At 54.2% G+C, this 21,638-nt stretch overlaps 4 protein-coding genes and 1 non-coding gene across 11 annotated transcripts; 2 read left to right on the top strand and 3 right to left on the bottom strand.

Moving 5' to 3' along the window:
* Positions 1–267: 267 nt before the first annotated feature.
* Positions 268–6,807, bottom strand: GNG14 (G protein subunit gamma 14). Its single transcript, XM_065535622.1, has 4 exons — positions 6,348–6,807; positions 5,007–5,104; positions 4,478–4,797; positions 268–656 (listed from the first exon to the last, which is right to left on the bottom strand). The coding sequence occupies exons 3-4, from the start codon at positions 4,589–4,591 to the stop codon at positions 336–338; spliced, it is 435 nt and encodes a 144-aa protein (XP_065391694.1). The 5' UTR covers positions 4,592–4,797; positions 5,007–5,104; positions 6,348–6,807; the 3' UTR covers positions 268–335.
* DHPS (deoxyhypusine synthase) lies at positions 6,468–13,042 on the top strand. 3 transcript variants are annotated; one of them, XM_005588124.4, is made up of 9 exons: positions 6,468–6,788; positions 7,975–8,139; positions 8,378–8,499; positions 8,581–8,677; positions 8,757–8,843; positions 11,363–11,468; positions 11,548–11,651; positions 12,626–12,751; positions 12,835–13,042. In XM_005588124.4, the coding sequence occupies exons 1-9, from the start codon at positions 6,582–6,584 to the stop codon at positions 12,928–12,930; spliced, it is 1,110 nt and encodes a 369-aa protein (XP_005588181.3). In that variant the 5' UTR covers positions 6,468–6,581; the 3' UTR covers positions 12,931–13,042. The 3 variants fall into 3 exon arrangements, with proteins under 3 accessions (XP_005588181.3, XP_073882143.1, XP_045235828.1); XM_045379893.2 differs by lacking the exon at positions 6,468–6,788 and adding an exon at positions 6,950–7,038; XM_074026042.1 differs by lacking the exons at positions 7,975–8,139; positions 8,378–8,499; positions 8,581–8,677; positions 8,757–8,843.
* LOC101866327 (uncharacterized) lies at positions 11,217–12,438 on the bottom strand. The gene has a single exon (XR_006694377.3). It is a non-coding gene; the product is annotated as an uncharacterized protein (transcript).
* Positions 12,936–19,023, bottom strand: WDR83 (WD repeat domain 83). 5 transcript variants are annotated; one of them, XM_005588127.4, is made up of 9 exons: positions 18,854–19,023; positions 18,650–18,770; positions 18,462–18,567; positions 18,128–18,176; positions 17,918–18,044; positions 15,798–15,865; positions 15,596–15,704; positions 15,397–15,511; positions 12,936–13,242 (listed from the first exon to the last, which is right to left on the bottom strand). In XM_005588127.4, exons 1-9 carry the CDS (start codon positions 18,954–18,956, stop codon positions 13,093–13,095), a joined length of 948 nt encoding a protein of 315 aa, XP_005588184.1. In that variant the 5' UTR covers positions 18,957–19,023; the 3' UTR covers positions 12,936–13,092. The 5 variants fall into 5 exon arrangements, with proteins under 5 accessions (XP_005588184.1, XP_073882146.1, XP_073882144.1 ...); XM_074026045.1 differs by lacking the exons at positions 17,918–18,044; positions 18,128–18,176; XM_074026043.1 differs by lacking the exons at positions 17,918–18,044; positions 18,128–18,176 and having other exon boundaries at positions 18,667–18,770.
* Positions 19,024–19,331: 308 nt separating this feature from the next.
* On the top strand, positions 19,332–20,667 carry WDR83OS (WD repeat domain 83 opposite strand). The gene is made up of 4 exons (XM_005588128.4): positions 19,332–19,393; positions 19,514–19,619; positions 20,122–20,219; positions 20,314–20,667. Exons 1-4 carry the CDS (start codon positions 19,344–19,346, stop codon positions 20,378–20,380), a joined length of 321 nt encoding a protein of 106 aa, XP_005588185.1. The 5' UTR covers positions 19,332–19,343; the 3' UTR covers positions 20,381–20,667.
* The last annotated feature ends 971 nt before the right edge of the window (positions 20,668–21,638 follow it).

Genomic DNA, 21,638 nt, shown 5'->3' with positions numbered 1-21,638 from the left:
TGTGATGTGTGATGTGTGTGGTGTGTAGATTATGACTCAAATCCTGGCCATTTGAAAGGGTAACTGCTCAGGCTATCCCATGAGTGCTGGGGACGGCAAGGGGGATGGCGTGTTCTCCGTCTGGGGCTCTAGGGTCTGTGTGTGCTGCTGTGGCTGTGACCCTGGGGTCAGGCCGGGGAGGGAGGCTGGGCCAGGTGTGTACCTGGCCCTTGCAAGCCCAAAGTCCCTCTGGTCTCCCATCTCAGCCGGGCTCAGCCATGCCCTGAGAATTATTCACTTCATGTTTATTGAGGTCCCCTGGTTTGCCCAGGCCACAGGGTGGCATTGTCCTGGGTTCATAGGATGGCCCAGGGCTTCTTCTCCTTGAAGGGGTTCGTGGCGGCTGGGATGCCTACAAGGAAGGGGTTGCTCTTGGCCTGCTCTGTGCAGAACTGCAGCAGATCGGCGGCCACCTTGGACACCTGCAGACCAACTGGGTCAGTCAGATCAGACACGGGCATGTACCTGTCCCCTGGCCCATGTGTTTCCACCTCTTCCCACTCTGCACTGGCCCCGACCCTCACCTTCACTCGGTCGATGCCCACCTTTATCCGGAGCTGCTCCACTGCCTGGCAGGCCTGCCCAATGTCACCACTGATGGTCACCTTGCTGGACATCTGGGGAAAGTGGGCAGGGCTGTGGGCAGCAGGCCCAACCTCAGTCCCCTAGGGGGAGCCTAGGGCTGCCCGAGGGTTCCCGCACCTCGTCCTATGTTCCTTGGGGACTGCAGGATGAGGGTGGCTGCTCCTGGACCTGTGAGGCCCACGCACCTCGGCTAAGCCACCTCTGGCTGCCTGGTCCTCTGGCGGCCACCCGGCTCTGGCTCCCTCCCCAATCCGGCCTGTCCTCTCCAAACCTCTTTTCTCCTTCTGCTACCCCTGCAGAGACTTTGAAGCCAGGACTCTCATGGAGTGAAATGTCACCAGCTGCAGCAGCAGCAGCTGCCTCGGCTGAGGGGGTCCCTGTCCCAGGAGGGCCTGTGGCTGCCCTGGTGTCATGTGTCACCTGGGTCCCTGTGGGCTGTGTGCCTTGGCTGGGGGAGCGAGGAGGCCCTGGCCTCCCCTTGACCTGCTGGATCTCCTGCTAACTGTTCCCAACACATCTGCTTTGTCAGACTCTGCCATCTCCGACATGCAGCCTTGCCTCTCCTGCTCTCACCACTGCTCAGGCCCAAATCTCCAATACCTTCATTCTCTTTTTTTTTTTTTTTTTTTTTTTTTTGAGACGGAGTCTCTACGGCCGGGCGCGGTGGCTCAAGCCTGTAATCCCAGCACTTTGGGAGGCCGAGACGGGCGGATCACGAGGTCAGGAGATCGAGACCATCCCGGCTAACACAATGAAACCCCGTCTCTACTAAAAATACAAAAAAATTAGCCGGGCGAGGTGGCGGGCGCCTGTAGTCCCAGCTACTCGGGAGGCTGAGGCAGGAGAATGGCGTAAACCCGGGAGGCGGAGCTTGCAGTGAGCCGAGATAGCGCCACTGCACTCCAGCCTGGGCGACAGAGCGAGACTCCGTCTCAAAAAAAAAAAAAAAAAAAAAAGAGACGGAGTCTCACTCTGTCGCCTGGGCTGGAGTACAGTGGCCGGATCTCAGCTCACTGCAAGCTCCGCCTCCCGGGTTTACGTCATTCTGCCTCAGCCTCCCGAGTAGCTGGGACTACAGGCGCCCGCCACCTCGCCCGGCTAGTTTTTTGTATTTTTTTAGTAAAGACGGGGTTTCACTGTGTTAGCCAGGATGGTCTCGATCTCCTGGCCTCGTGATCCGCCCGTCTCGGCCTCCCAAAGTGCTGGGATTACAGGCTTGAGCCACCGCGTCCGTCCTTTTTTTCTTTTTTTTTTTTTTGAGAGTCTTGCTCTGTTACCCAGGCTGGAGTGCAGTGGTGCGATCTCAGCTCACTTTCAACCTCCATCTCCCGGGCTCAAGTGATTCTCCTGCCTCAGCCTCCTGAGTAGCTGGGATTACAGGCGTATGCCAGCCACCACACCCGGCTAATTTTTTTTTTTTTTTTTTTTTTTGAGATGGTGTTTCGCTCGTTGCCCTGGCTAGAGTACAATGGCGCGATTTCAGCTCACTGCACCCTCCACCTTCTGGGTTCAAGTGATTCTCCTGCCTCAGCCTTTCGAGTAGCTGGGATTACAGGCATGTGCCACCATGCTCAGCTAATTTTTAGCAGTTTTAGTAGAGACGGGGTTTCACCATGTTGGTCAGGCTGGTCTTGAACTCCCGACCTCAGGTGATCCACCTGCTTTGGCCTCCCAAAGTGCTGGGATTACAGGTGTGAGCCATCATGCCTGGCCTTTTTTTGTAAAGCCCAGGTTCTCGCTCTGTCCAGGCTGGAGTGCAATGGTACAATCATAGCTCACTGTAACTTCAAACTCCTGGGCTCAGGTGATCCTCTCACCTCAGCCTCCTGATTAGCTAGAATTATAGGCGTGAGCCACCATGCCCTGCTAATTTATGTTTTTAACTTTTTGTAGAGATGGTTCTTACTATGTTGCCCAGGCTGGTCTTGAACTCCTGACCTCAAACGATCCTTGGCCTTCCAAAGGAATTATAGGCATAAGCCACTGAGCCTTGCCCCACCTGAGATTCTAATATGTGCCCAGCACTGTGCAAAAAACCAAAATGAGCAATGAAACAAGACAAAACCCTGCCCTCATGGAGCTGCCTTTCTAGTCAGGCAGGGATGGACAGCAGAAAATGTACTCAGTGAAAGAGCATACATCTGAAAGAGAATATGAAAGAAGAATAAAATCAAGGTAAAGGGGGGAGGAGTGGTCAGGGCAGGCCTCTCAGAGGAGGTGACATTTTAACTTAGGCCCAAAGGAGAAGGAACTGAGAAATGGGGTGTTCTAGGCAGGGGGACCAGCAAGTACATGGCTACTTGGACAAAAAAGAGCTTGGTGGGTTCCACGAACAGCAAAGAGGTCCATGTAGCTGGATAGGAGAGAGGGAGGGAGGGCCAACATGGTGGGAGGTGGAAGCAGGGAGGTTGAGAGGTGCCCTTTAAGGCCACTGTGAAAAGCTTGGATTTTACTCCCAGGGGGAAGCTACCATTAGGAGGTTTTAATCGTGACGTGTTTGATTTATGGTTAAGGAGCTGTGGCATGTGTCTGTAGTCCCAGCTACTGGGGAGACTGAAGTGGGAGGATGACTTGAGGCCAGGAGGTTGAAGCTGCGGTGAGGTGTGATTGTCCTGTTGCACTCTAGCCCTGATGATAGAGTGAGACCCTGCATCAAAAAAAAAAAAAAAAAAGGAAAAAAAAGCTCTCTGATCTTAGCTGTTAGGTGGGAGATGGATTGAAGAAGACCAAAGCCACCTTGTAGGCTATGAGGATAAAGAAAATACCTGGATTTCGGACCTACTTTATGGGTAGAGGTTGGTAGACATGCTGAGAAGGATGGATGTGGGGTGTGCAAAAAGGGGAGACAGCAAGCTCCACTCCTCATTTTAAATTTTTATTTATTTTTGAGATGGAGTTTTGCTCTGTTGCCCAGACTAGAGTGCAGGGGCACCATCTCGACTCGCTGCAACCTCCACCTCCTGGGTTCAAGTGATTCTCCTGCCTCAGCCTCCTGAGTAGCTGGGATTACAGGTGTGTGCTACCACACCTGGCTAATTTTTGTATTTTTTAGTAGAGACGGGGTTTTGCCATGTTGACCAGGCTGGTCTCTAACTCCTAACCTCAGGTGATCCGCCCGCCTTGGCCTCCCAAAGTGCTGGGATTACAGGTGTGAGCCACCGTGCCCAGCCCCAATCCCTATTTTTCAGTCTAGTGGATGAGTGAAGGGTGGGGCCATTTGCTGAGATGCAGAAAGACCAGGGATAGGTAGAGAGGGAACTGAGGGGGCAACTTTGAGATCCAAGTGAGGATGTCAAGGAGGATGTCTGGCTCCTCCAACAAGGTAGGCTCATTCCAGCCTCAGGGCTTTTGCTGTTCTGTCCACCCACGTGCAGGGAATGGCCTCCCTGCATCTTCACATATGGAGATTTTCTCAGCCTTCTGGCTTTGGCTCAAATCTCACCTCCTTGGCGTTCTTCACCCATCACTCCAACTAAAATACCCAACTCCTCCACCTAAAGACTCAAATCATCCTGTTTAAATCCTGATTGCGCTGGGCGCGGTGGCTCACACCTGTAATCCTAGCACTTTGGGAGGCCGAGGCAGGTGGATCACCTGATGTCAGGAGTTCGAGACCAGCCTGACCAACATAGTGAAACCCTGTCTCTACTAAAAATACAAGAATTAGCCGGGCGTGATGGTGCATGCCTGTAATCCCAGCTACCTGGGAGGCTGAGGCAAGAGAATCACTTGAAAAACCGGGAGGCAGAGGTTACAGTGAGTTGAGATCATGCCATTGCACTCCAGCCTGGGCAACAAGAGTGAAACTCCGTCTCAAAAAAAAAAAAAAAAAAAAAAAGCTGATTGTACTCACCATTGTTGTTAGCTTTCTATCTTCCCAATCAGATTGTGAGCTCCAGTAGGAAAGAGTCCACATCTTGGTCTTGTTCACCACGAAATCCTTAGTGCCTAACACAGAGTCCACCATAGAGAATAGACTGCATGAATTGTACAGTGAGTGAATAATCCTGTTGACCGTATGCACTGTTAGGAGGGTGCGTTTGAGGTGCAGACGACATTGAGGGTCTCACAGTCTTGCTGGTGGGAAAGGCAGCCCTGGGTCCCAGAAGAGGCCACTGACCCAGTGGAAGTTCAGGGAAGGCTTCCCAGAGGAGGTGGAGGTGATAGCTGCAGCTATAAAGGAAGAACAAAACGTTATGCAGCATGTGAAGGCTTTGGAGACTTGTGAGGGCACGAACTGGGCTCACTATCCCATTAGAGAAAAGTGGCCGAGGAAGGCTGGAACTATATCTAACACTGCCTGGTGATGGAAATCCTGTCCATGGGTGACGCTTAAGAAGCGATCCTCATAAAAAAAATTACCTGGGGACGGTGGTACACACCTGTAGTCCCAGCTTGTCGGGATGCTGGGGTGGGAAGATGACCTGAGTTCGGGAGTCGGAGGTTGCAGTGGGCCGAGATCGCGTCACAGCACTCCAGCCTGGCGACAGAGTGAGACCCTATCAAACAACAGCAGACCGGGCGCGGTGGCTCAAGCCTGTAATCCCAGCACTTTGGGAGGCCGAGATGGGTGGATCATGAGGTCAGGAGATCCAGACCATCCTGGCTAACACGGTGAAACCCCGTCTCTACTAAAAAATACAAAAAATTAGCCGGGCGAGGTGGCGGGCGCCTGTAGTCTCAGCTACTTGGGAGGCTGAGGCAGGAGAATGGCGTGAACCCGGGAGGCGGAGCTTGCAGTGAGCTGAGATCCGGCCACTGCACTCCAGCCTGGGCGACAGAGCAAGACTCCGTCTCAAAAAAAAAAAAAAAAAAAAAAGGTAACAACAACAAAACCAGCGTCTCCTCCCGAGGGGACAGAACAGAAACGAATGGGCGAGCGCCGGCAAAGCGGTGGGTCTCCAGCAGGCGGCATTAAAATCTTGGCTGGGGGCAGTGGCTCACGCCTGTAATCCCAGCACTTTGGAAGGCCGAGGCGGACGGATCACGTGAGGTCAGAACCAGCCTTGTCAACATGGTGAAATGCCGTCTCTACTGAAAATACGAAAATTAGCCAGGCGTGGTGGTGGGTGCCTATAATCCCAGCAACTCGGGAGGCTGAGGCAGGAGAATCGCTTGAACTAGGGGAGCAGGGTTTGCCGTGAGCCGAGATTGCAACACTGCACTCCAGCCTGCGTAACAAGAGTATAACTCTGTCTCAAAAATAAATTAAATAAATAATACAAATAAAAAAGAATCTTCATGCGAAGTCGGGAACACATGAAAAGGCGTAAAGGCCTGGCGCGGTGGCTCACGCCTGTAATCCCAGCACTTTGGGAGGCCCGAGGCGGGCGGATCACCTGAGGTCGGAAGTTCGAGACCAGTCTGACCAACAAAGGGAAACCCTGTCTCTACTAAAAATACAAAATTAGCCGCGCGTGGTGGTGTATGCCTGTAGTCCCAGCTACTTGGGAGGCTGAGGAAGGAGAATCGCTTGAACCCGGAAGGTGGAGGTTGCAGTGAGCTGAGATTGCGCAATTGCACTCCAGCCTGGGCGACAAGAGTGAAACCCTGTATCGAATGAAAGAAGAAAGGAAGGAAGGAAGGAGGACGGGAGGGAGGGAGGGAGAGAGGGAAAAGGAAAGAAAGGAAGGAAAGAAAAGGAAGGAAGGAAGGAAAGAAAGAACAAAGAAACGAAAAAAAGAAAGAAATGAAGAAAGAAAGAAAAAAGAAAAAGACAAGACCTAAAGGCTCCTCGCGGCTTCCGTATTACGGAACACATGCGCAAAGATGGCGGCGACCAGGTTTACAGGGCCTAAAAATGGTCACGTGAAAAATCAACTTCCGGTCTTTCTTCCAAAAACGCATTCCCTACTTCCTGTGCTCCTGCGAGACGCGCGCGTCGGGGATTAACGCGTTTCTGGGCCGCCGTAAGCCCGGCTAGGGGCCGCTGTGACTCGAGAGCTGGCTACAGGCGCATGGAAGGTTCCCCGGAACGGGAGGCGCCAGCGGCGGCGCTGGCCGCCGTGCTAAAGCACAGCTCGACGTTGCCGCCCGAAAGCACCCAGGTTCGGGGCTACGACTTCAACCGCGGTGTGGATTACCGCGCGCTGCTGAAAGCCTTCGGCACCACCGGCTTCCAGGCCACCAACTTCGGGCGCGCTGTACAGCAAGTCAATGCCATGGTGAGGACGGGGGCGGGACTTCTAGGGACGCGGAGGGGCGTGGCTTGCAGAACCAGTGCGGTACGGGGCAGGGCTTCCAGTGGAGGGGATGTGTCTTTTATTTGAGCGGCCCAATAGTTGGAGGAAGGCGGGACCTATTCTGGGCGGGAGTTTCTGTCCTGGGAAGGGGATTTTGCACTGTAGTAGTTACAGGGTAGTACGGTAGCCCGAGGAGGCAAGGACTGATTCTCGGTGTGGGAGCGGGTTCCAGGTAAATTTACAGCTTTCTGGAATGGGCGGAGCCTGAGGCTATACAAGTTAAGGGAGGATTTGGGAGGAGGAGCCTAAGTCTGGGCGGTGATTGAATTTAGATTTGCTTTTCCCAGCGGGGAAGGGACCGGATCTGAAAGGAGATGCTCTCTGATTCCTAAAAACGTGGGGGCTGGCTGGGCGCGGTGGCTTATGCCTGTAATCCCAGCATTTTGGGAAGCCGAGGCGGGTGGATCACTAGATCAGGAGTTCGAGACCAGCCTGGCCAACATGGTGAAACCCTGTCTCTACTAAAATTCAAAAAATTAGCCGGGCATGGTGATGCGCGCCTGTAGTCCCAGCTACTCCGGAGGCTGAGGCAGGAGAATCGCTTCAACCCGGAAGGTTGCAGCGAGATCGCGCCACTGCAATCCAGTCTGGTGACAGAGCCATACTCTGTCTCAAAAAAAAAAAAAAAAAAAGGCCGGGCACGGTGGCTCACGCCTGTAATCTCAGCATTTGGGGAGGCTGAGGCGGGCGGATCACCTGAGGTCGAGAGTTCGAGACCAGCCTGACCAACATGGAGAAACCCCGTCTCTACTAAAAAGACATACCTGTAATCTCAGCTACTTGGGAGGCTGAGGCAGGAGAATTGCTTGAACCTGAGAGACGGAGGTTGCGGTGAGCCAAAATTGCGCCATTGCACTCTAGCCTGGGCAACAAGAGTGAAACTCTGTCTAAAAAAAATGGGTGGGGGCAAATCCTTAACACGTGTCCTGAGATCTGGTCTGGGAAGGGGCAGAGTTTGCACAGGAGATGTACCTTGGTCTCCTGTAGAACTGGTCCTGTATCCCTGACTGTGCAGGGCCTGGGGTGAAATCTGTTTCTGGACCCCACCTGGAGTCCTGGGTCTGGGATTTAACGCCAGTGCTTAACTCGACCTGGCTCTTACTCTCAGATCGAGAAGAAGCTGGAACCACTGTCACAGGATGAAGACCAGCATGCAGACCTGACCCAGAGCCGCCGCCCACTTACCGGCTGCACCATTTTCCTGGGATATACATCCAACCTCATCAGTTCAGGCATCCGTGAGACCATTCGCTACCTTGTGCAGCACAACATGGTGGGGACCTGGTGGGGCCGTGGCCTTGGCCTCTGGGTCAATGGGCGATGCAGTTATTGATCGTTTAAGTGAGATGGGGAGATAGGAGTCTGTTACAAGCAGAGGAACAGAATCGAGTTTTGTTTTGTAGCAGAGCTCCCTCGTAGGAGTCACTGGACAAGGATGAGGTTAGAAGTCCTGCCCAGAATGAGGGCCGGGGCTTCCTTCTTGGGCCAACTTCACTGCCCTGTGGCTGCAGGTGGATGTATTGGTGACCACAGCTGGCGGCGTGGAGGAGGACCTCATCAAGTGCCTGGCGCCCACATACTTGGGCGAGTTTAGCCTCAGGGGGAAGGAGCTCCGGGAGAACGGAATCAATAGGTGAGAACCCTGAGTGGTGCTGGGCAGGGGAGCTGGACCAAGGGTCCTGGGGCCTGATGCCCACATGCTTCCCGTCCTCAGGATCGGAAACCTGCTGGTGCCCAATGACAATTACTGCAAGTTTGAGGACTGGCTGATGCCCATTCTGGACCAGATGGTGCTGGAGCAGAACACAGAGGTGGGGCTGGGGCAACCTGGAGGGGCCAGTCCAGTGGGAGTCAGGGGAGGCATGGCCTGAAGCTCACCTCCTCTCCTAGGGTGTAAAGTGGACGCCTTCTAAGATGATCGCCCGGCTGGGCAAGGAGATCAACAACCCAGAGTCCGTGTATTACTGGGCCCAGAAGGTGAGGACCTAAGCGGGGGCAAAGTAGCCAGACTTTGACATGTGTTACTTCATCTTTCCAGCCACCTGGGGATTCACCACTGTTATTCTCAGCATCCTCACGCTTAGATGAGGAGACTCAAACACAGATAGGCATGGTAAATTTTTTTTTTTTTTTTTTTGAGACAGGATCTGGCTCTGTCACCTAGGCTGGAGTGCAGTGATGTGATCACAGCTCACTGCAGCCTCAACCTCCTGGGGCCAAGCAGTCCTCCCACCTCAGCCTCTCGAGTAGCTGGGACCACAGGCACATGCCACCATGACCAGCTAATTTTTTTTTTTTTTTTTTTTTTTTGAGACGGAGTCTCGCTCTGCCGCCCAGGCTGGAGTGCAGTGGCCGGATCTCAGCTCACTGCAAGCTCCGCCTCCCGGGTTCACGCCATTCTCCTGCCTCAGCCTCCCGAGTAGCTCGGACTACAGGCGCCCGCCACCTCGCCCGGCTAGTTTTCTGTATTTTTTTAGTAGAGACGGGGTTTCACCGTGTCGGCCAGGATGGTCTCGATCTCCTGACCTCGTGATCCGCCCGTCTCGGCCTCCCAAAGTGCTGGGATTACAGGCTTGAGCCACCGCGCCCGGCCGACCAGCTAATTTTAAAATTGTTTTGTAGAGATGGGGCGGGGGGGCTCCGTATGTTGCCCAGGCTGGTCTTGAACTCCTGGCCTCAGGCAATCCTCCCACCTTGGCCTCCCAAAGTGCTGGGATTAGAGGCATGAGCCACTGTGCCTGGCCAGGCTAGGTAATTTTGTCCCTAGTCACACAGATAACTAGTGGGGCCTCAGCATCCTTATGTTCCTCCCAGACTATCTCTGGAACAGTAGGGGCAGCACTTAGCGACTCCCCTGGGGCCTGGCTCTGGGTCCCACACTCCCAGAGGCTATAAAATAAGAGATAGCCACTCCCTTTAATTAGATAATCAGAATCTGGAAAAAAAGAAAAAGGCTGCCTACCCTTTTTTTTTTTTTTTTGAGACGGAGTCTCGCTGTGTTGCCCAGGCTGGAGTGCAGTGGCGATCTTGGCTCTCTGCAAGCCTCCCAAAGTGCTGGGATTAAAGGCGTGAGCCACTGTGCCCAGCCCTCTTTTTTTTTTTTTTTTTTTTTGAGACAGAGTCTTACTCTGTCACCCAGGCTGGAGTGCAATGGTATGATTTCAGCTCACTGCAACCTCCGCCTCCCAAGTTAAAGTGATTCTCCCGCCTCAGCCTACTGAGTAGCTGGGATTACATGCGCCCACCATCATGCCCAGCTAATTTTTGTATTTTTGTACAGATGGGGGTTCACCATGTTGGCCAGGCTGGTGTTGAACTCCTGACCTCAAGTGATCCGCCCGCCTTGGCCTCCCAAAGTACTGGGATTACAGATGTGAGCCACCACACCCAGCCTACCTATTCTTTCTTTTTTACGAGACAGGGTCTCACTCTGTTGCCCAGGCAGGAGTGCAATGGCACAATAATGACTCACTGCTGTCTTGAACTTCTGGGCTCAATCGATTCTCCTGCCTCAGCCTGCTGAGTAGCTGGGACTACAGGTGCTTGCCACCATGCCTGGCCAATTTTTTTTGTAGAGATGGGGACTCACCATGTTGTACAAGCTGGCTCTTTTTTTTTTTTTTTTTTAAACAGAGTTTCACTCTTGTTGGCCAGGCTGGAGTTCAATGGTGCGATCTTGGCTCACAGCAACCTCTACCTCCTGGGTTCAAGCATTTCTCTTGCTTCAACCTCCCAAGTTCCCAAGTAGCTGGGATTACAGGCATGTGCCACCATGCCTGGCTAATTTTGCATTTTTTGTAGAGACGGGGTTTCTCCATGTTGGTCAGGCTGGTCTCGAGCTCTCAACCTCAGGCGATCCACCCGCCTCGGCCTCCCAAAGTGCTGGGATTATAGGTGCAAGCCATCGCGCCCGGCCACAAGCTGGCTCTTTAGAAAAGAGATAGAGGGTCGGGCACAGTGGCTCATGCTTGTAATCCCAGTACTTTGGGAGGCCAAAGTGGTGGATCATCTGAAGTCAGGAGTTCAAGACCAGCCCGGCCAACATGGTGAAACCCCATCTCTACTAAAAAAAAAAAAAAAAAGCAAAATTAGCTGAGTGTGGTGGCACATGCCTGTAATCCTAGCTACTCCGGAGGCTGAAGCAGGGGAATCACTGGAACCCAGGAGGCAGAGGTTGCGGTGAGTCAAGATTGTGCTATTGCACTTCAACCAGGGCAACAAGTGAAACTCCATCTCAGAAAAAAAAAAAGAGAAAGAAACAGCTCAGCAAGCTAAGAATAGGCTGGTTCTTTACGTGCCGGGCACTATCCTAAGTATTTTCTGTGGGTTTTCTCATATAGGCCTCATCTGTGAGAGGTGTTACTGTTACGCTTATTTTATAATTGAGGAAACAGTCCTAGATAAATTAGGCACCCCGCCCACAGTCAGAGAGTGATGCAGCCGGCATGGGGACGAGGCTCTGAGCTCCAGCCACTGTCCTGTTATGTTCTCTGCAGAACCACATCCCTGTGTTTAGTCCCGCACTTACAGACGGCTCGCTGGGCGACATGATCTTCTTCCATTCCTACAAGAACCCGGGCCTGGTCCTGGACATCGTTGAGGGTGAGGCGCTGGGGCCACAGAGGAGATGGGAAGGAGGGCCGGCTGAGTCCAAGGCCTGACTCAGACCCTCTTTCCCCAGACCTGAGGCTCATCAACACGCAGGCCATCTTTGCCAAGGGCACTGGGATGATCATTCTGGGCGGGGGCGTGGTCAAGCACCACATCGCCAATGCCAACCTCATGGTGAGTGGGGGTGGTGCTTCGGCCCACTGTGCAGACGTGCTGTGTGCTAGGCCTATGCCATGCGCTGAGGAGACAGCATGAACTAGACAAACCAGGATCCCTGCTCCCCTGGGACTGATGTTCTAGTAGGGGAGATAGCAAACAAGTGACATCCATGTCGGGGCAGTCATTGCTATGGAGAATACTAGATGATGGGATAAGAGAAAGGGGTTCTGTCTAACAAGGGGTTTTGGAAGGAGGCTTCTGGAAGTATGAGCTGGGAGCAGGGGTTTGGGGAGGCATCTCCCAGGAGCCATGTGGTTGTCTCCCGTGCCAGGAGTTGCAGCTGCTGTGGTAGGATTGAGCTTCTGGATTGCAAAGTTCTCAGGAGAGGCAACAGCCAGTGCAAAGGCTCTGGGGTGCCTGAAGTAATCCAGGAACAGCTGGGAACCTGGTGAGGGGAAGTGGAGTGGTGAGGGCCAGGAGGTGATGCAGCGAGGTGCCACAGGCAGTCTGCTGGGCCCTGTGGGCTGAGGCGCGGCTTTGGTCTTTGCCCTGAGGGAGGTGGGAGAGGACTTGACTCGGGTTCCCATGCTCCCCCTGGTGGCCATGTGGTGAACAGATGGTGGCAGGTGAGTGAGAACTCCAGTCCAGGACGGTGGTGACCATGCAGGGATCAGGATGGGCACCATGGAGGCAGGAGGTGGTTGGATTTGGAGGGCTTCTGAGGATACAGTTGCTGGCAGCTCCTGCCTTGCCGATGGGGCAGGTTGTTGACACCTGGCTGCTGGGTCTGGGGAAACACGGGCTGTTGTTGCCCGGCAGCTCTAGTGACCCCAGACATTGACATGGGCCCTGTCTGGGAGCGAGGGCCTGCAAAGGGCTTCCTTCATCTGGGACACACCTCTCAGCCTGTTTGGCTATGGTGTCCTCCCTCTGTGTCTGTCTCCTGTGACTGGCTGGCTGGGCCCACCGTGCCCCTCCTCTCCCCACAGCGGAACGGGGCCGACTATGCTGTCTACATCAACACAGCCCAGGAGTTTGATGGCTCCGACTCGGGTGCCCGACCAGACGAGGCTGTCTCCTGGGGCAAGATCCGGGTAGATGCACAGCCCGTCAAGGTAAGGGCTGACTGGGTGGGGCACAGGGTCTTTGGGACCTTGGGCGTGGGACCCATGGCTTACCCAGGTTCCCCCCTACCCAGGTCTATGCCGACGCTTCCCTGGTCTTCCCCCTGCTCGTGGCTGAAACCTTTGCCCAGAAGATAGATGCCTTCATGCATGAGAAGAACGAGGACTGAGCAGCTGCTGTCCCAAGGTCTTACCCCCTCCTCTATTTATTAATTTGCAGACCCAGCCCCTCCCCTACTTTTTGGTCAGCCACGTCTCTAGAATAAAATGGTCTCTGCAGTCCTTCCGCATCTGTGTCTCGGTCCTTGGTCCTGTTGGTGGGTCCCCTGGCTTCAGCCTGCTCCATCCTCTGCCTCATAGGTCTCTTCCCGCCAGCACTGGACGCTGCCCCCCATGGCGGTCAGCAGGCAGGGCTCTGTGGGGTGGTAGGCCAACGACTGCACCACGCCATGACCCACAGGCAGGGCCAGAGCCAGGGCACCCTGTGGAGCGAGGGGTAGGGAGTGGTTATTTGTGGCTGGGCTGTCCCCTCGTTCCTGAGGTCCCTGGGCACCCCCCATCTCAGTCCTGCCTGAAGCTCTCAGTCACCTCTCACCTGACCTTCAGTCACCTGCCTCTAATTGCCTCCTGGACACTGCAAAATGAACCTACCCCAGACTGAGACCCACAGTAGCTCTGTCCTACCAGGTGTTCAGGCTGCATGTCTTGGGAGCCTCTTTTATTGACTTTTCATTTTTTAAAATAACAGAGATGGGGTCTTACCATGTTGACCAGGCTGGTCTGGAACTCCTGGCCTCAAGTGATCCTCCTGCCTTGGCCTCCCAAAGTGCTGGGATTACAGGTGTGAGCCACCGCGCCTGGCTTTGGGAGCCTTTTTCTTTTTTTTTTTTGAGACAGTCTCGCTCTGTTGACAGGCTGGAGTGCAGTGGTGCAATCTCGGCTCACTGCAACCTCCAACTCCCTGGTTCAAGGGGTTCTCCTGCCTCAGCCTCCTGAGTAGCTGGGATTACAGGCACACACAACCATGCCCAGCTAATTTTTGTATTTTTAGTACAGACGGGGTTTCACCATGTTGGCCAGGATGATCTTTATCTCCTGACCTCATGGATCCACCCCCCTCGGCCTCCCAAAGTGCTGGGATGACAGGTATGAGTCACTGCTCCTGGCCGGGAGTCTTTTTCTTGTACCACACGTTCCTCTATCAGTCATTCCTCTTGGCTCTGCTTCTACACTGTGTCCAGAGACCGCTGATTTTCTGCCACTACCATGCTTGGAGCATGCCTTGCTCGCAGCTTGCGTGTTCCCTGCCACAAGCTGGGCTCCATCCTGTCCACTTGGCAGCACCCATGATCCCCACTTCCCCTGGTCACCACCAATGCAAACAGTTCCTCAAGCAAGCCATGGTTCCTCTTTCCACCTTGAAAATGTCCCTTGATGTGTCTGCCCTCCAGTGCAACTTCTGTTCTACTGGGCCCACAAGAAATAGGTGGAACATTCTTGCTATCTTAGTTCCTAAAGCAACAGCTTGTCTGCCAAGTCCAGGGGCCTCCGGTTCCCTCCATCCTCTTACGGGCCTTAGTTCCCCTGGCCAAGCCCAGCGCTGATGTCTCCTTGGCCAAGATTCCCCCAGTTCTGACCCCACTACACCAGGATGGTCTATTTCTGGCCTAACTCCCCACCAGGCTGGGACATGTCAAGGACAGGGCTCAGGGCTTGAAAACATGCACAGGGATGCTCAGATGTAGCTCCAGTTTCTTGAATGACTACAGCCCTGTCTCACCCAGGGTTAGACATGGCCGTCAGCTCCCCCTTGCCCAGGGGTCAGTGCCAGTTGCTTGGCCTGGCATCTGTGGCCCAGCCTAACCTGGATCTTGCCGCAGCTGCCGCCACCCTGAAGCCTTTGTTTCCTGACTGACGCATGCGCTGGCCACACCTCTATACAACATATGCTGTTCCCTTTGCCTGGAATGCCCTTCCTGCCTCACCTTCTCATCTAGCCCAAGCTGGGCACGGTGGCTCAGGCCTGTAATCTCAGCACTCTGGGAGGCCGAGGCGGGTGGATCACTTGAGGTCAGGAGTTTGAGACCAGCCTGGCCAACATGGTGAAACCCTGTCTGTACTAAAAATACAAAAATTAGCCAGGTGTGGTGGTGGGGGCCTGTAATCCCAGCTACTCGGGAGGCTGAGACATGAGAATCACCTGAACCCTGGGGGGCAGAGGTTGCAGTAAGCTGAGATGGCGCCACCACATTCCAGCCTGGGCAACAGCATGAGACTCCATCTCAAAAAAAGGAAAAAGGGCCAGGCGTGGTGGCTCAGGCCTGTAATCCCAGCACTTTGGAAGGCTGAGGTGGGCAGATCATGAGGTCAGGAGTTCAAGACCAGCCTGACCAACATGGTGAAACCCTGTCTCTACTAAAAATACACAAATTAGCTGGGCATAGTGGCATGCACCTACAATCCCAACTACTCAGAGGCTGAGGCAGAAGAATCGCTTGAATTTGGGAGGCGGAGTTTATAGTGAGCCAAGATCGGGCCACCGCACTCTAGCCTGGGCGACAGAGCAAGACTTGTCTCAAAAAAGAAAAAAGAAGATCCTAGCCTTCAGGTATGAAATAAGGCTGGGGTCACCTCACCTCCACCAGGTCCCAGAAGAACACCTTCCCGTCCTCAGAGCAGCTGACCACATGTGTGTCACGCTCGCTTAGGCAGCAGTCCAGCTTGTACTCCTGGTTCTTATGGCCCTTGTACCTAAGGGTGGACAGGATCGGGGGGCTTGGTCCTCTCCAGAGGTGGGAGAGGAGGGAAGAGATCCCCACCACCACAAGGACTCACTCGCCCAGCAGCTCCCCTGTGTCTTTGTCCAGGAGCCGCAATGTGGAGTCCAGACTGGACACCAGGGTGCACTGCCCATCCCGGCTGAAGCAGGTGCAGGTGATGGGGCCTTGGAGGAGGGACGGATAGGTGAGTGAGGCTGGGGTGCCCCTGGCTGGCCCCCCATCTTCCCTGCCTGTCTCACATCTCCGGCCACACTCACTGCCCACGTAGTCTGAGAAGAGCTGGCCCATCCTCAGGTCATAGCGTCTCATGCGGCCATCCACGGAGCTGCGGGAGAGGGTAGATCCAGCGGGAGCCTTGCCTAGGCTCCATGGCTCCAGGCAGCCCTGTGCCTTCCCAGCCCGCTGGGCCTGCTCTTCCAGTGCACAGGAGTGGAATTCTGAAGCTCTGGCCTTGAGACTCAGGCCCAGGGCCAGTCAGGTCTTACTGCATCGTTTCCAAGACCCACACCCCTTTTCCAAACCCTTGGCGACCTTCCGATTCTCCCTTTTCTTTCTTTTTTTTTTTTTTTTTGAGAGAGTTTTGCTCTTGTTGCCCAGGCTGGAGTGCAATGGCCTGATCTCGGCTCACTGCAACCTCTGCCTCCCAGGTTCAAACGATTCTCCTGCCTCAGCCTCCTGAGTAGAGGGGATTACAGGCATGCACCACCATGCCCTGCTAATTTTGTATTTTTAGTAGAGACAGGGTTTCTCCATGTTGGTCAGGCTGGTGTTGAACTCCCAACCTCAGGTGATCCGCCCACCTTAGCCTCCCAAAGTGCTGGGATTACAGACATGAGCCACCCCACCTGGCCCAATTCCCCCTTCTGTATTCTCCAGCTCCTCCTCCTCAGTACTCAGTCCCACCACTTTCCCCACTACCCAGCACCATCATCTAGACTGCTCTGGTCTCCCTGCACCCCCACAGCCACCAGAGGGAGCACTTTTCAAAGTACAGTTGATCCATGAACAACAGGGTTTGAACTGAAGCAGTCCACTTATATGTGGATTTTCTTCTGCCTCTATCAGCCCTGAGACACCAAGACCAACCCCTCCTCCTCCTTCTCCTCCGCCTTCTCAATGTGAAGATCTTTATGATGATCTCTTCACTTCCACTTAATGAATAGAAAATATATTATTTCGGCCGGGCGCGGTGGCTCACGCCTGTAATTCCAGCACTTTAGGAGGCCGAGGCAGGCGGATCACAAGGTCAAGAGATGGAGACCCTCCTGGCCAACATGGTGAAACCCCGTCTCTACTAAAAATACAAAAATTAGCCAGGCGTGGTGGCGTATGCCTGTAGTCCCAGCTACTCAGGAGGCTGAGGCAGGATAATTGCCTGAACCCGGGAGCTGGAGGTTGCAGTGAGCCAAGATCACGTCGCTGTACTCCAGCCTGGCGACACAGACTCTATCTTAAAAAAAAAAAAAAAAAAAAAAAAAAAAAAAAAAAAAATTTCCTTATGATTATTTTTTTAAATTTGTTTTGTTTATTTATTTTTGAGACGAAGTCTCGCTCTGATGCCCAGGCTGGAGTGTAGCGGTGCAGTCTTGGCTCACAGCAAGCTCTGCCTCCCGGGTTCACGCCATTCTCCTGCCTCAGCATCCCAAGTAGCTGGGACTACAGGCACCTGCCACTACGCCCAGCTAATTTTTTGAATTTTTAGTAGAGACAGGGTTTCAGCGTGTTAGCCAGAATGGTCTCGATCTCCTGACCTCAGGATCCGCCTGCCTCAGCCTCCCGAAGTGCTGGGATTACAGGCGTGAGCCACCACACCCGGTCTATTTTTATTTAACTTTTTAAATCGTTTCATTTTATCTTTTTTTTTTTTTTGAGACGGAGTCTCACTCTGTTGCCCAGGCTGGAGTGCAGTGGCACAATCTCGGCTCATTGCAACCTCCAACTCCCGGGTTCAGGTGATTCTCCTGCCTCAGCCTCCCAAGTAGCTGGGATTACAGGCTCCCATCACCACACCCGGCTAATTTTTTTATTTTTAGTAGAGACGGGATTTCACTATGTTGGCCAGGCTGGTCTCAAACTCCTGACCTCAAGTGATCTGCCCTCCTCGGCCTCCAAAAGTGCTGGGATTATAGGTGTGAGCCACCATGCCCGGCTTGATTATTATTTTATTTTTTAGACAGTCTCACTTTCACCCAGCATGGAGTGCAGTGGTCCCTCAAACTCTTGGGCTCAAGTGATCCTTCCACCTCAGCCTCCCAAGTAGCTGAGACTACAGCTGTGTGCCACTGTGCCCAGCTGAGAGTAGGTTTTAATCTGAGCATGGGGGCAGCTATGATTCCCAGTAGCACCTCGGCTGAGACCAGGTCCTGGCTCCACTCACCCTGTCAGGACCTCGTGGTCTGACACCTTCACACTGGACACGCCATCTCTGGCCTCATCCAGCGTTTGCACTGGCTCAGGCCTCCGTGAGCGGCAATCCCAACAGCGGATACTGGAATCAATAGAGCCTGTGAGGCCAGCATGATGGTGAGGTCAGGTTTGGAGGGGAAGGGCAGCATCCTGGACCCCCCTGCGTAGGTCCCAGACTCACCGGACAGGATAACTGTGGCCTCTTCATTAAACTGCACCGTGTTCACCTTCTGAGAAAGTTATTGCCACTCAGAGGAGGCTGGACTTTGGAGGACTGGGATAAAGGCAGGGTTCCCAGTGTCGGTTAAAGCAAGGGCAAAGGTTAGAAGGGGAGGTGAAAGGTTTTGGGGGAACAGCAAGGACAGGGGTTGGTGACTGCCTAGCCTGGCATGCGGAGCGGGGGATCGTCATCTGGGGAAGGGATCCTTACGGTGTAATGGGGGTGGCTTCATCACCACCTGTGCGCTAATACGGGTCCCCTCCGCTCGAATGAGGGTCTCCAGGCTTTCACTCACCCCTGCATGGCCCCGGAATTTGCGCACGACCTGTCCTGATGCCACATCCCACAGAACCACCGCCTTGTCCCCGCCGCCGGAGCAGAGACTGCTGTTGTCAAAGGAGCTGGAGTAAAGGAGGAAGAAGATCAGCATCGACCTCGGATCCCAGCCTCAGCGCTCCCATCCCAGCCTGGCCCCCGGCTCACCCGGCCGCATCCAGCACCTCGTAGCCGTGGCCGCTGTACGTCCGCAGCAGCGTCCCCCGAAGCGGGTTCCATAGCTTCAGGGTCTTGTCACTGCCGCACGTCAGGCAGTAATTGCCATCCACTGGGGAACACCAGGCGGGGGTTACTGGGCCGCCGACCTCAGGAGGCGGGAGGAGGACCCGGAATGAAGACTAAGGCGCTCACCATTAAATCGTACGGCTCGCACCGCCCCTTGCCCGCAGTCCAGCGTCTTCAACCGTTTCTGCGGCAGCTCCGGAGGCCGCGGCTTTGGCTCAGGGAAAGCCATAGTCCCAGGACCCCTTCCTCGCCGCCTTAAATCGGTCTGTATGGAAGATTCCGCGCCTTCGAAACCCACGCTTGGGTGTAACCTTATTATTGTTCTTCCTGAACTACTTCCTGTTTATCACTTCCGGGTTCATCATTTTGGCATTTGGGTGCTCTTCTTGGAACTATTGAAGCCCGATTTCAGGTTCTTTTCCCCATTTCCCCTTTGCAAGGAAGGCTTCTGGATTCTCCTAAATTTCCGATCTCTGGGTAGGAGGAGTCCAAGCCTCTGTCATGAGGAACGGAAATGTGAGGGCCTCGGGTGTGACTCTAAAATCCGCCCTCAGCTTGCACGCCGGAAGCTGCAATTTCTGCAGCGGAAGAGGCGTGACCTGGCCTTCGACTCGCTATGTCTACTAACAATATGTCGGACCCACGGAGGCCGAACAAAGTGCTTAGGTGAGGACGCCAGCGTCGTGGCCACGGGTTCGGGTTGGGGGTGTGGATCGGGGCCCTGGGAAGCGGCTGTCTATCCCGGGGACAGGACCTGAGCGCCCCTGACCCTCGAGCCTGTCGCAGGTACAAGCCCCCGCCCAGCGAATGTAACCCGGCCTTGGACGACCCGACGCCGGACTACATGAACCTGCTGGGCATGATCTTCAGCATGTGCGGCCTCATGCTTAAGGTGGGCGGGATTGAGCTTCTGTGGGTGTAGTTAGACCTGAGAACGAGGCCCGGGGGCGGGTTTGGAATGAAGCCGGGCGTCTTGTCATTGCTGATGAGGCAGGACCTGAGATCGGCCGGGAGTGGGGCTGGGATGACGCTGGGCCAAGAAAGCCCCAGTCTTTGGTGAAGTCAAGAATTCGGGTCAGGGCGGGGATGTGGCAGATTGGTCTGCGGGTGGGGCCAGGCTTTGAAGCAACTTGGAGGGGACTCGTGGAAAGGGGCAGGGTCTTAAGCATGTGGGATGTCAGAGTCTTGGCCCTGAGAGACGCAGTCCAGGCAGTAGGACTAGAAACCATGTATCTGGAGTATGCCATGAGCAGGTGGGACTGAGGAGTTCCGGGGGGCAAGGTCCCAGCTGCATCAGATGGAATCAGTGGGCAAGATCTGGTGTCTGGAAAGGTGGCTTCGGGACTCATTGTTGTGCCTTTCACTGACCTGCCCACCCACCTACCTTTCCCCAGCTGAAGTGGTGTGCTTGGGTCGCTGTCTACTGCTCCTTCATCAGCTTTGCCAACTCTCGGAGCTCGGAGGACACGAAGCAAATGATGAGTAGCTTCATGTGAGACTTGGCCTAGAGAACGAGTGACTCTTGAGTAAGGGGTGGGGGGACTCCAGCCTGCCCATCCTGGACTGACACCTCTCTCCTGTCTCAGGCTGTCCATCTCTGCCGTGGTGATGTCCTATCTGCAGAATCCTCAGCCCATGACGCCCCCGTGGTGATATCAGCCTAGAAAGGTCACATTTTGGACCCTGTTTATCCACTAGGCCTGGGCTTTGGCTGCTCAACCTGCTGCCCTCAGCTGCCATCCTGGACTTCCCTGAATGAGGCCGTCTCAGTGCCTCCAGCTGGATGGAGGGAACCTGGCCCTTTCCTAGGGAACACCCTAGGCCTACCCCTCCTGCCTCCTTTCCCCTGCCTGCTGCTGGGGGAGATGCTGTCCATGTTCTAAGGGTATTCATTTGCTTTCTTGTTGTCGCCTGTTAATAATAAAGTTTTTCACTCTGGCTGTCAGCCTCTTCTGTTCATTGGGGCGTTCCTTCTAGCTGGGGGAAAGGGCTCTAGCTCCATAGGCCTGGTGTGGAGCCCCAGTCTGGAGACTTCTGGCTGTTCGCTTGCTTACTTCATAAACTTTGTGTCTTAAGTCAGGTGCTAGGAACAAGACAGTGACTTCTGCCCTCTGGCAACTGACCAGATGGCCCTGATGACCTAGATAATCTGGGCTTTGGTTTCCTTTTCTTTTTCTTTTTTTCTTAAAAAAAGATATGCCATGCAGGCTGAGTGCAGTGGCACAATCTCTGGTTACTGCACCCTCAAACTCCTGGGCTCAAGCAATCCTCCCATCTCAGCCTCCCACATAACTGGGACCACACATGCGTGCTACCATGCCCAGTTATTTTTGTTTTTTTGAGACAGAGTTTTGCTCTTGTTGTCCAGGCTGGCGTGCAATGGCATGATCTTGATCTCAGCTCACTGCAACCTCCGCCTCCCAGGTTCAAGCGATTCTCCTGCCTCAGTCTCCCAAGTAGCTGGGATTACAGGCATGTGCCACCATACTCGGCTAATTTTTGTATTTTTGCATTTTGTGTAAAATTACAAATTCTGTGTTTTCAAACCCGTCTCTACAAAACAACGCATGTTGCCCAGGCTGGTCTCAAACTCCCGGACCCAAGCGATCCACCAGCCTGGGCCTCCCAAAGTGCTGGAATTGCAGGCTTGAGCCACTGCCCCTGGCCTGGGCTTTGTTTTCTATCAGAGAATGAACTGGTAGGAATTGGGAAAGGCGTGAAAGACTCGGGGTCTTTCCCCACTTATCAGACCCCCTTTCCTCTCCGGAACACCCAGGGATCCTTCTCAACCAGGCTGGATCCCATCCCCGGTACTCCAAGGGTACTTACCCAACGTCCCAATCCCCACAGTATAGGACTCTTATCAAATCCTCCTCTTAGGCAAGCTAGGTCCTTCCAGGATTCCAAGCAT

This window comes from Macaca fascicularis, chromosome 19 (assembly GCF_037993035.2).
Source record: "Macaca fascicularis isolate 582-1 chromosome 19, T2T-MFA8v1.1".
Taxonomy (NCBI): Eukaryota; Metazoa; Chordata; class Mammalia; order Primates; family Cercopithecidae; genus Macaca; species Macaca fascicularis.
Note: the sequence above shows the minus strand (reverse complement) of the source record. Positions and strands in the feature narration are given on the sequence as shown.